Here is a 13,913-nt window from a genome sequence, read left to right as displayed (position 1 = left end):
GGGTGGTGTGGGGTTTGAGCTTAGACATTGTCGAAAAGGCACAAACCCCACAACAAATGATCCAACCTTTATCATAACAGAATGTGTACATATTGCCAGAGAGAGAGAGAATTCCATTTTGATTCAAGGAAAAAAAAAACTGGGTCACAATTATTCTTTATTATTAATATATTTTTTTATCTACAACTCATTGTGCTTGACTCAGTTGTGTCAGTCGAGTCAACCGATTCTCGATTGAGTCAAGTCTTGACCCGGTTAGTGAACGCGAACTATGCATTCAAGCAAGGGGCTGGAATGCATGTGGGTTTGTGTGGGCAATTGCCCACATAGACCCATACAAATTACTTCTTTATATATTAGTACCATGCATTCATTTGCATGTCCCATTTGCTTATTTGCATATTGATGAACTTAGCTATTAATTTTTTTTTTACTATATACCCGAGCAAATTACTTATTTCTGCAGCAGTACCCCATAAACATTTACTTCAACGCATTTGAAACAAGCCAGTATATATTATTTATTATTTGTGTAAATATTGTTATCCCCCCATAATCATTTGGTAAAAACTTTGCGTCCCTTTAATTATTGATTCTTTTGAAATGAGCCCATACAAATTAATTATGTACATATTACTACCCCGAAGTTAAGCCAAGGCATCGGGCCTGCTTGCTCGATGGGTACTCATTACCCATCCCGATAATGTATCGAGCCTGCTTGGGTCAGCCCATTTAGTTTTTTATATTATTTTATTTTATAATAATATATATTTTATTATTAAAAATGTAATTTATATTTAAATTTTTTTACTTTATATTTTAAAAATTTATTTTTTTATTTTATCCGCACCAGGCCTAGTTGAGTCCAGGCTTGGGTTTCGAGCATCAGGTCAAGCTTGGACTTGAGTTTCGGGTGTAAGGCCTAGCTTGCGCGATGCTCAAATGGTTTGGGTTGCTGCTTCTTTGGTTTGAGTGTCAAGGGCATCAACCTTGTATTGATACAAAAGTTGAAGAGCAGTAAAAGGAAACATTTAATACATATCGTCGAAAAGAGTAGGAGACTTCAGGTCTCTGTTGGGAGGTAGGATGACATATTCCTCCATCGGAAGAGAAAATCAATAAAAGAGGCTGCAAGTGAACTTATTTGGCCTGGTGAAAATGGCACCTTATCATGAGATAGGACGAGGGAGCACATGACATTTAAATCACTCAAGTACTAGAGGGCAAATTAAGTGGCTTGTTTCAGTTTGTGTATGCTTGTTAATGTACAAACAGTATATGTACTGTAGGAACGCGTCAACTCTGTGTGTACACTTATTGCATTTTACATGTGTGCCTTATGTAACATATGGTTTGAAATGCATGGCATTAAATCCTACCAAACAAAAATTAATGTGAGACCACCTATGCTTGGCTCGTAGAACTTGAGATCTAGATAGTTGACATCCTTGTTGTTGATAGGTTGAACTGGGAATTATGCTCCAATTTACTGTGACTAATTTGCACAAACTTTCGGCAAACTGCCAGTCTTTTTTGTCATCCATCCTATTGAGGATCAAGGGAGCTTCTCCCATGTTTTAAAGAATATATATCCTGAGCAATTGCAATAATTGGGTTTGTTTATAGATGATGCAACGTAGGCTTTACTGTTGAATGGCCTGCCTCACTATATATGGCATAGATTTCTCTAGCTGTCTGGATATCTCTGGCCTCTCACACATGTAGTTGGTTGCATATATATATATATATATATATAGAGAGAGAGAGAGAGAGAGAGGGAGAATGACTGGACGATGACTCTAGTTAAATAGTCGCCTAACCATCTAATCAAGGATGAACATTTAAAGTAGATAGATAATTAAGAGAAAAACAACGAGAAAAAAAATGTAAACTAACAAAAGTACCCATCACCTTTTCTCTCTTTTTTTTTTTAACCGTCCATCATGTTGAATCGAACAGTGCAAGTCAGATGACTAGGTTACCTTACTCACCTTTTTTTCTTCTTGTTTTTTCAAGCGTCCATCCTATTGGATCAGACAGCTCAAGTTTGGTGTCTTCTGATGTTCATTAGTTTTAAAGTCAATGTTATATATATATATATATATATAAGCACCAACTTACAAATTTTACAATACTGACTTCAAATATTTGGTCATTTATAATCATTTCTACTCCGAAAGGTAATGTTCAACCAATGCTGCTTACATCAGGCAACATATAGAGTATTTAAGAACATAAAACTTAGCCTAGCTTACTAAACTTATTTCAATTAATTTCGATTGTATATATGGCTAATGAGTCACGCCAACTTGAGCTTGACTTGAACTCACTCGTCAAAACTTGACTTGTTTATAAATTGTGTCAAACTTGAGTTCAAATGAATTCTTGTAATATTAAATGAGTTGAGTTTGAGTTATAAGAACTTAACTCATTTAAACTCGACTTGACTTGACTACAAAATGAATGATGAAATATAAGAAGATAATAGTTAAATGAGTTGCAATTAAGCGGATTAACAAGCTAAAAGAAACAAGACAAGTTTAACATAAACAAGTTGAATGACTTAAGCGAGTCGAGCTTGAGTTCGGTATTGTACCGTCAAGTCAATCTTCAGCTTGTTCAAAGGGCTCGAGCAGAGCTCAAGCTTGAGTTTTCTGGAGCAGCTCGAGTTTAACTCAACTCATGTGGAGGCTTAATTGTATAAGCCAAAATTTAACCATGTACTTTGAGTCAGTATTTACTTATTTCTACTAATTGGCACAATCTGCATGCATGGAGCACCTGCTCAAAAAGTCACCTAGTGGTAGAATTATTCAAGATGCAAGCAACATGACTAAGTAATAGTCATTTTCTTTTCCCCTCTCTTTTATTTCCCACACAATTTGATTATTTCACATATTAGTACCTCTTCATCATTTTCTTAGGCATATTGGTGTCCATCTAGCTACCTATATATATATATATATAGGACCGCTTTTTCAGCCAGAAATTTCTAGCTCCATCCCTCTGTGTTGGCATCAAGAATATAGAAACTCCATAATTTTAATTGTGAGGAAGCAATGACAAAACCAGACGCATTTGGTTGAGGGGTTGGCAGTCACCACATATTTGAGGGGGATTTTTAATATAAGTATGCAGAAATTTAAGGTCAAGCAACAAGTAAATAAGAGAATGTTATTAGACTGTATGGGCAACTGCCCACATGCTCGCATGTGTCTCTGCCCAATACAGAAGGTATTTGAGAGCAAATTTGTTGAAGTGGTGGTAGTTAGACATGCATGGCTTGTGAAAATACAACCGCATAGATCTTGGGATAGGGGGAGGGAGAACACTGACTTTTAAGTCACTCAAGCACGAGAGGGAGTACATTAAGTGGCTTTGGTTCAGCTCATATATGCTTGTTAATGTACAAAATAGTGTGGGTACTGTATCTATGCATCTTCTATGTGTATACATTTATTGCGCTTGCATATAGTGTGTAATCTTTGATATATAAGTTAAACTTTATGGAATAAAATCTTACCAAACAAAAACTATTGCAGAATAAATGTGTTTCAGAAGATGGGACCCCTCGTACTTCCAATGAAGCATGGCTGGGAGCATGCTCCCTGACTTCTATTAAAAAGCAATGAATATGTACAGAAAAGAGTCAATACCAAAATGAGACCCTTGTGGAAAGAGTGCCAATAAAGCATGGGACAAAGACTGAGGAAAAACCAAAATAGAAACAAATGGAGATGCAAAAGCATCCAGACCTGTGAATAAGATACTGTTGTTCAAACAAAAAAAAAAAAAAAAAAACACCTGAAGGGGCACAACATTGTCCCCTCTTCCCTGTAAGACAATATCCTTTTACCTGCAGTTGTTGGGATGAAGTTATTCTTAAGCAAACACAGCTCCATTCTATCAGTTAGCTCTTCCCAACCTTGGGGCTACTGTCTTCTACCCTCCAGAGTTCCTGTCAGGCGCTTTCTCCAACTACCGTTGTTGGACCAAACATGAAGTCTGGGAGACCTGCTGTTGGCCTTCTCTATGCACCATCCTAGAGTCTTCAATTCTGCACGATCCTGAGAATCTATTGCAATTTCCTGGTGCATTCTCCCCTCATCCCCTTCCCCCATGTACAGACAAGCATAAGTTGTTGTCTGCCTTTTCTTAACCACCACGATGAATGCTTCAAGCCACCCCTTTCAACCACACACGGTCCACCACATCTAACCCCGACCTTCAGCCACATATTTACATTCTCCCAGTCATGCTTCCTTCCTCCTTTGCATTGGAATGAAAGTTTGCTTGCAAGCAGACCAAATCATATGCTAAATATTCTCGACTTCCTGACCTATGGATGGAGAAAAAAAGGGAATTAAGGTGCCGGAGTATGGAGAAAAAAGACTCCATTCTGCCGTTAGTTAGTAAACATAGTTCGGGTATAAATAATTGTTAGAAACTAACTTAAAAAATGGGACAAAGGGGAAACCAACCTAGGGAATGTCTTTGGAATACATAGCCTTGTCTCATTGTGAAGATTGCGGCAGCATTTGACAGAGGGTGCAAAAAAATTTTAATGGGTGAAATTTTTACCAACTTTATCCTGCCTACAAGGAAAGCATGATTGAATGCCTTCTATTTTAAAGTTGTTTCTTGTGGATCCAACCATATAAATCAGCTTGGAATGTCCAAAAATATAATAACAAAAAGAGTAAGGAAAAAAGCAAATCTGTACACTTGATTCACAAATGAGTTTATTTAAAACTCTACAATTTGTATTTACGAACTAATTTATTTAACTCGTGTAAATTTCGTAGCCGTTGACAACATTGGATGTAGAATTATATATATATGTGTGTGTGCGCGCATAAGAGAGAGACTATAATATGATAGCAAATATGTATGTGTGTGTATGAGAGAGAGAGAGAATTATCTGGAGAGAGAAAAGCATCAGCAGAGAAGCATACCTCCCAATATAGGTAAAGTGAAGAAGCCCAGAAGAAAGAAGAGGGGCCTTTTAAGCTGAGAAATGTGGGAAAAAAAATGACGTCAGTTTGATTCTCCAGTGATTGAGTTTGAAATTTTTTGTTAGAAGGGCCCAACATAGTTTCAAAATTTTACATGATGCCAAAATATAATTTTTCAATTTTTTATATAAATTAAACTAAAATTTTAAAATTTTACATATAAAGTTTTGAAATTTTAAAAATCTGAGAGGGGCATTGCCCCTGCCAGCCTCCTACCTCAGCCCCGCTGACCTCTGATCTAGATGGGACAGTCAGTACCCAGCTCAGTTGGATCAAATCCGGCAAAACTGCTTCAAAAAATTTGGATATGGAAAAAAAATTAACATTCAATTAAGAAATTGATCAGTTTGGAAACAAATCTAAGAAATGACATCCTGTTAGATTTGATTCAGATTTGGTTTAAATAAATATCCAATTAGATTGGGATTTGGATTCGGTTTTCAAAAATTGATTCATATCTAATATTCAAACATTTTCAAAGTAATTGGTCCTTAACGTATTGTAATACAGTTGAGATTTGGTTGTGTATTTAAAATTTGGTTGAAGATTCAGATGTGAAACGAAAAAGTTGGATTTGGATTGAATGGAAATAAAATTTGAAAATCAAATTTAGGTATGGTATAGACTTTTCTTTATTCATGTACAAATCCAAATTCAAACTCGAATCCAAATATGTATAACCGATAAGTCACGTAATGACAATGCGGTACATTTGATTTGAATTTAACTTGTTGACATAGCTGATTAAAATCATCTTTATCTCATGCATGTGTTTTTTTTTTCACTTAGGAAGTTGTACGTTGTCATCAGTAGTAAGCCCTTCCCCCTCACCCCTCTTCCCTAAGTTGTCCGTTTTCTACTTATTTTACTTGTTCCCGATTGTAGATTTGATTGTTTTCAAACTCCAAACACATGCAGCAAGTTGGTCCAATTACCAAGTCATGCTTTTTGTTGAGTCACAACTTGCGCATGGATGGACATTTCTTCCACCTTCTTGTGCTTGAATTCCCAAAAGAGCACCATTTAGTTTGGCTAACATTGAGCAAAATGATGCAATTTTAATTGATATGCTAACAACATAAAAAGCATTACTTGGGCCACATAAAGCTTTGTTTAGAAAAAAAAAAAAAAACCACATGTAAGAGTTTATAACACTTAACGACCACCACTCTTTATTATTATACTCATATTGACAAATAGGTATAACTTAATCATGATCTACTATCACTCAAACAAACAGTGAAATTCTCCAAAAATTTAAGTAAGAAAGAGGAGAGAAAGACAAAGTGTGGGTGCATCAATGCATGTGTGAAACCCAAAGGTCTTTGCACTCTAAGCATATATGGTGTTTTCTAAGCATTAAAGGTGAAATTTAGTGCTTCTGTATCTTTTTAAGAACTTACATCGAAGATATTAATGATGAAAAAACTATGTACTCAAAATAATCTATAAGAAATGAAACTTATACTTAAAAATTTACCTGTACATAATAAAAGGGAGTAACCAATAAGGGATATATGTAATATATATCATAACATTTGCCCCAAAAATCAAATGCATATCGTAGGTATCAGAATGCAAATCACATTGTGCTCTAAATCACATTGGAATCCTAAAAAACTGAGCACCTACTAGTATGCATCAAACTCTGCCATATCATGTCAGTCATAAAATAAGATAACGATAAATATCTTTGTCATTTTCTGAATATATTGGTCGTCATTTTATAGGGATTGTGTGGACAAATATTGATAGACATTTTGCATGCATGTACAAAGTTCTTAGGTTATTCCATTCGAATTTGAAATTCAGAAATTGGATTCATCTTTATATCAGTTTTGATCAATTAAATAATGTTTCACACCAAAAATCTCCTTAAAATGTCAATATTTTAGGAAATGGCTTGATTTAGTGTATAACACGACTTTCTATACAAAATTTAGTTTTGTACCTCTTATGAGGAAAAAGTTATCTCCTTACAACAATTATAAATGGAGAGGACATGGGAGAGACCAGACACCAAATTGTAAGGCTAAAAAACTTGTGCTAGAGTTGGGAAAGCTCTGACCATGTTGCACTCTCTTGGGCGAAAAAGAGCATGTTGGCTAAAATTTTGTTCACATTAGGTCTGTTTTAGGCTAAGCTTTAAAGGTCTAGATTCGGTTTTTTGTTCCCTAAAACTAGTGATTTTTCTTGAGACAAAGTAATTCAAAGACTTCATATTAGGTATTTCCCTCTTTCTTTTTGCTTTCTTCTTTTTATTTTCTTTCCTTGCTTGCTTTATTTATTTTTGCTTGAGTAATTGTTTATTTCTTATTTGGTATAAGATTAAATCAGTCTGCAACCTTTTTTGCCTAGATCTTAATGTTTTTTCAATTTTATTGTTTATGTTTGATTTATTTTTGCTTTTCGCCTGGTGTTAGGGCATCTGTTCTAAACGCCCAAAAATCTTAAGATATGTTTAGGCAGACTCCTAGGTGCAAGAGGTAACAAGCATCTGCATTCAAACATCCCTCAAACTCCAATGCAGTCTCTCTCTCTCTCTCTCTCTCTCTCTCTCTCTCTCTCTCTATCTCTCTCTCTCTCTCTCTCTCTCTCTCTCTATATATATATATATATATATATATATATATATATATATATATATATATATATATATATATATATATATATGTAAGTGTTTGCACTATCAAAGCATTTTCCCAAGCGTCCGTGAATGCATGTTTTTTTTTTGTAGTGTATGGACAAACAAAGTAAGAGTCTCCATTATTTTTCTATTTTGAAAACTAGAGATCTGCTCAATTTCTATTGAGTATAACTTTAGTTATTTCTCATATTAGCTAGTAGCAGTTTACTTTAACCATTTGTTTTTATAGGACCATAATCATGCCTGGGATCCCATTGAAGTCAGGTCATGTTAAGCAACTATCTTTTGTGCAAATCAGAACAAAGTGTTCATCGAAGTACTGGAGGTATCATGAGCTTTTTTTTTTTTTTTTTGACTTTCAGAAGAAAGAAAAAACCAAGAAGATTATCCAACACTTTAAATTTTATAGGAAGACGTGAACCTGTTTGTGTGAACATCACGTCGTCCTCCTCGTATTAATTCTTCACACAAACAACGGGATCGGTCCTCTAGCTCTTCCCACTTAGATGTCATCAAGAGAGTTCTTTCACCCATTTGCCCACAGAAAAATGTATAAACAGAAAGCACATACATCTTTCAAAGTCCAAATAACCTTTAGGAACTATATCGAAGAGGAAGCCGCGTGGAAATCTACTGTAGCTAGAGGAAGGAAGACGGGGATGGCAGCTCTTCCACAGCTGCAAGACGGAAGCAAGGCAGCTTCTTCGTATAAGTAGTAGGACATAGTATTCAGAACAAAGGAACTACAAAATGGTTTCTTCGTATAGTAGTTGGACAACAAACTTAAAAAGGATTAATTGGCCAAAAATTATTAGCGCTTACCTCCTTGATTGGCAGTTGAGTTCTCCTGTTCATCTGGAGTGCCGGGAGCGAAGAATGCAAAGCTCGGCACTGAAGCTATTGGGGTAGAGCACTCCTCATCACTTGACGCAGAGCTCCTAAACGAAAGGCCAGTAGATGGCGAATTACGCATTGCATCAGCCAGAAAGGAAGAAAATGACGTTTAGCAAGTAAACGTAGGGGAGAGGTCCCGCTGAACATCACAACAAACCACGTTGCTGGAGTTCAGGATGAAAGCACAGTTCATGGGAATCGATTGCTCAGGCAAAGAGTCTTAGAGTGGGCCAAACTGGCCTTCATCTCCCAAGAACTTCTCTTTTTAAACCAGCAATGGTCTGAAAATACAGAATCATGAGGATGACTTAAAGATTGTCCGAAAGAGAAGCAAAATAATTGCTGCTGCAATCTAGGATCATGCTGAAAAACATAGTTAAAACGATATTCAAGTCTATACCATTTTCACAAAAGAGACATAAACCATAATCAACGTCATCAACTCAACAAAAACAATTTAAGTAGGTTAAGATAAACATGAACTAAAGTGCCAAAGTAGACAATTCAAAGTCATACAGAAGAAAAAATAGGAAACACATACCTAAGACCTGTGCTGCAGTAAGTCTGTGCCTCTGATCTCTGCAAACCACTCTTCTGATCAAATCTTTAGCAGAAGCAGATACATGGTCCCAAGGTTCCGCCGGAAACCATATGTCTGCTGCCCTTACTTCATCAAAAACCTGTGCCCTGGTAACCCACAGAAAGGAGGTTGCCCACTGAGAAGAATGTAAAGAATCACGCCGGCTCTCTGTACATCTGCTTCTTCGTTATAGCCCCAAGCAAGGACTTCTGGAGCAATATAATATGGGCTGCCAACTATACCATACAATATAATTTTTAGCCTTTTACACTTGTCTGGTTCCTTCCCATTTACCTAACCTTTTGAATCCTCTCCCTTTTCTTTTATTTTGTTGCTTCTACTTTTTTTTTTGTTAATAAATATATTTTAATAAGCTGGTAACAATTTATTGTCTAGTCCGTTTTGAGGATGGTATTGACACAGGCTCTCCTTTCTCCCCTCCCCCCTCTCTTTATTAGCCTTTTATCGCTTTCACTTTCAATGTCTTATCAATGGCTTTGATAAAAGGGGCAGGAATTCATTGTTCGTTTCATGTGGAATTGGCATTGTCCCAATCGCCTTTCAGCAAATACAAATCAAATCTAAAACCAACAATGAGAGTGTGAGAGTTAAGAATCGACCCCTGCACTTGCCAATAACTCTCACACTCTCATTGTTGGTTTTAGATTTGATTTGTATTTGCTGAAGGGCGATTGGGTCAATGCCAATTCCACATGAAATGAACAATGAATTCGTACTCTAATCAAAGCCATTGATAAGACATTGAAAGTAAAAGCAATATAAGGCTAATAAAGGGAGGGGGGAGAAAGGAGTGCCTGTGTCAATACCATCCTCAAAAAGGACTAACAATAAATTGTTACTAGCTTATTAAAATATATTTATTAACAAAAAAAAAGTAGAAGCAATAAAATAAAAGAAAAGAGAGAGGATTCAAAAGGTTAGGTAAAAAAACAAATTTCAAGAGGAGGGGAAGGAACCAGACAAGTGTGAAAGGCTAAATATTTATATTGTATGGTATAGTTGGCAGTTCATATTATATTGCTCCAGAATTCCTTGCTGGGGCCTATAATGAAGCACCAGATGTATGGAGCGCCGCCGTGATTCTTTACATTCTTCTGTGGGCAACCTCCTTTCTATGGGGATACCAAGGCACAGATTTTTGATGAAGTAAGGGCAGCAGACATATGTCTTCTAGGGGAACCTTGGGACCATGTATCTGCTTCTGCTAAGGATTTGATCAGAAGAATGCTTTGCAGAGATCCGAAGCATAGACTTAATGCAGCAAAGGTCTTAGGTATGTGTTTCCTATTTTTCCTTCTATATGACTTTGAATTGTCTACTTTGACACTTTAGTTCATGTTTATCTCAACCTACTTAAATTGCTTTTGTCGAGTTGATGACGTTGAGTATGGTTTATGTCTCTTTTGTGAAAATGGTACAAACTTGAATCTCGTTTTGACTATGTTGTTGGGCATGATCGTAGATTGCAGCAGCAATTATGTTGCATCTCTTTCGGACAATCAGTCATCCTCTTGATTCTGTATTTTCAGACCATTGCTGGTTTAAAAATGAAGAGAAGCTCTTGGGAGATGAAGGCCAGTTTGGCTTACTCAAACACTCTTTGCCGGAGCAATCGATTCCCATAAACTGTGATTTCGTCGTGAACTCCAGCAACGTGGTTTGTAGTGATGTTCGGCGGGACTTCTCCCCTTCGTTTACTTGCAAAACGTCATTTTCTTCCTTTTTGGTTGATGCAACGGGTTGTTCGCCATCCACTGGCCTTTCGTTTAGGAGGTCTGTGTCTAGTGATGAAGAGTGCTATACCCCAATAGCTTCAGTGTCGAGCTTTGCATTCTTCGCTCCCTGCACTCCAGACGAAAGGAGAACTCAACTGCCAATGAAGGAGGTAAGCGCTAATAATTTTTGGCCAATTAATCATTTTTAAGTTTGTCGTTGTACTACTATATGAAGAAACCATTTTGTAGTTCCTTTGTTCTCGATACTAATTTCCCGGCGATTCAAAGGGAAAAACAAATGAAAACCCAACAGGAACAGGGCCAACACCATTCAAGACCAAGCGATTGACGATTCATTCATGATTCAAGAAGAAGAAGAAGAACCCTACTGGCTACCAGCTTGACCCTTGTTGCTTGCGCCGCTGCGAGCCTGCAAGTGCTGCGTTGCCCTTCGCTCGCCGGTTCGCCTCGCCCCTTTGGCCTTCGCCCTTCACCCTTCGGCAGTTTCAGTCTTTCATATGGAGTTTTCGGGTGAATTTGGGCGGGCTGCGAGCAAAATCATCCTACTAACCGAATTTGGGCGGGCTGCAAGCAAAATCCATCCTCCAAGTTGGATTTGGATTGGATTGAAATAAAATTTGAAGAACAAATTTAGGTTTGGCATATACTTTTCCTTATTTATGTTCAAATCCAAATTTGAATCCAAATATGTATAACTGATAATTCACATATGACGATGGGGTACATTCGATTTGAATTCCATTTGTTGACATGCCTGATTAAAACAGCTTTATCTCATGCATGTGTTTTTGTTCACTTAGTAATTTGTATTTTGTCGTCAGTAGTACTTGAATTGAGTCAAGTAGCCATAAATTTTAAAATTGGATCCGGATTTAGATCAAGATCCAACTTGGAGCATCCAACGCCTTTTTTAATTTGCTTTTCCTAGTATCCTTTTTCTTTTGTATAAATGTGAAAAACACTCTTTTCCGTGTGAGTATGAGGGAACTACACTGCCTGAGTGAGAGGCCTAAGCCCTTCCCCCTCACCCTTCTTCCCCCTATCCTCTGTGTTGAAAGCTACATTGGTATTTGCGTGAATTTGTGGTTACTCTTTTTAACTTACGAGTACCACCCGTCACTTTTTGCAATACAAAAGAGTAACACCCACAATAATAAAATTAATGTCCAATATCCCGACTACCTATACTATACCCTTGGAGGCAAAAGAAAAAATTTATTGTCTGTTCTCCATTGAGAAAAAAAGGACCTTATGACTCTAAAATGAGCTTAAGTTGTGATGAAGAGGTCCATACAAATGAAATCAACAGTTTTTTTGGAATTTGAATGTGAGTTTGCCAAAATGACATCAAAGAAAAGCTGAGAAAGTGGAATTAGAGTGTACCAGTGGCGTAGCCACATTATATTTTTTTTTTGTTTTAAATAGAAATCTTAAATATTTATCCTCATATGTATATAAGTACCCTACAAGATTTGAGTTTGTTTAAACAAGTGCCCCTCCAGCCAATTTTTCTTGACCGTGCTTCTTGTTTGCATGTCAAATAAACATGTATTCTTTCTCCTGGCAATGCACCACGTTGCCTCCCCACTAGGACAAAATGGGAAAACAACTTATTATTTTTCCATTTTGTCCTCATAAGCAGGCTTCCTTTTCACATTTTTAAAGAAACACTTTTGCGGTTTTTTAAAAAGACTACACGAACATGCACCGGGTTCAAACGTACGAGAGGTTGGCAACAGAGTGGAAGAGTATAAAAAGCGTACCCACGGCCTTACATCACAAGACTAACTTTTAGTGGTTCGGGACGTTGCCCTTGTTGCGCTTCAACTTGTACATTAGTGACCTCCTTTTTGCAGCATAGAAAGTCGACGGCTTATCAATCAAAAATAAAAATGGACTGCCCCCAAGCCATTGCACCTGCCCCTCAGGGATGAACCCTTTGGTATGCTTGGTGCTTGATAGTGTAAATGGATTTACCATTTGCGTTATATATGTCTGCATCTCGTTCATTTTATGCCAACATATAAGTGGCAAGTTTCATTAATTTTTAGTGAAATTTTTACAAGAACATGCTGAATTTCTTTCATTTCATTTAACTAACTGTATACTACATTGGAAACATGAAGGTAAACGAAATAAATTAAATATAAGCGTATGTTTTTAATATCACCAAAGCGTAAGTTTGTTCAATCTTTACTTTATTGTTTATGTTAAACCAATTAGCTAGCTACTTTGCTATAGACAGAGAAAAGCTACAATATGAGAACTCTTGCAGTTCATGAACTCCATTTTTAGACAACCCCTTTGGTACTATGAGCACTTAGGAAGCTAGGAAGTTGAAACTGAAACAATCGTTGCAGCTTCCAAAAACATGAATGCCTTCACCTAGAGCAAAGCTATGAACCATAAACATAACAAACAAACCCTGGTGGGTTGGGTGGCTGCCGGAACTGCCTGCAATTTTTTTCAATGATCCTGAGCGAGATTTGTGGGCAGAAATCTTAGGACTGTGATTGGCATTAGATGGGGCCCTGTGCTTTGTATTGGCCTAGGCCATCTGGGGAGGGCACAAACGGCGGCGTCTCTTGTTAGTGCTCCTTCTTATTTCTTATACTCTGTTCTTGTCCAGCTATCCAGGCTTCCATAAGATTGGGTTGTTCAGATTTGGCACCAGCTTGTTTCTCTAAATCAGGTTGATGAGAAAGGAGAGTTTCTCCCTCCTCAATGTTTCTTTGGAGTGCCTTGAACCTATTACTCCCCAGGGCTTGATTAGAGGGCTCTTGCACAAACCCAGGGCAATTCATAGCCTTATTAGCCATTCTAACTTTAGTCCACCCATTAAGATTGCAGTGCTCAGATTTGTTCTCAGCCTCCTGCGCGGAGCTTACCCTGGCCTGGGTACAATTTGAATCCATATGAGTGACTGATCCACAAAGGATGGTGGCTTAGGAAATTCTCTATCATCTCTTGTCATCAAGGAGCATGTGAAAAAGTCCTCCCTCCATGGGAACAACCCGGAC

General features: G+C 37.2%; 1 protein-coding gene across 1 annotated transcript; it reads left to right on the top strand.

Moving 5' to 3' along the window:
* Positions 1 to 10,153: 10,153 nt before the first annotated feature.
* On the top strand, positions 10,154 to 11,670 carry LOC126410094 (uncharacterized). The gene is made up of 3 exons (XM_050078063.1): positions 10,154 to 10,430; positions 10,687 to 11,042; positions 11,161 to 11,670. Exons 1-3 carry the CDS (start codon positions 10,382 to 10,384, stop codon positions 11,233 to 11,235), a joined length of 480 nt encoding a protein of 159 aa, XP_049934020.1. The 5' UTR covers positions 10,154 to 10,381; the 3' UTR covers positions 11,236 to 11,670.
* The last annotated feature ends 2,243 nt before the right edge of the window (positions 11,671 to 13,913 follow it).

This window comes from Nymphaea colorata, chromosome 5, assembly GCF_008831285.2.
Source record: "Nymphaea colorata isolate Beijing-Zhang1983 chromosome 5, ASM883128v2, whole genome shotgun sequence".
Lineage (NCBI taxonomy): Eukaryota > Viridiplantae > Streptophyta > Magnoliopsida > Nymphaeales > Nymphaeaceae > Nymphaea > Nymphaea colorata.
Note: the sequence above shows the minus strand (reverse complement) of the source record. Positions and strands in the feature narration are given on the sequence as shown.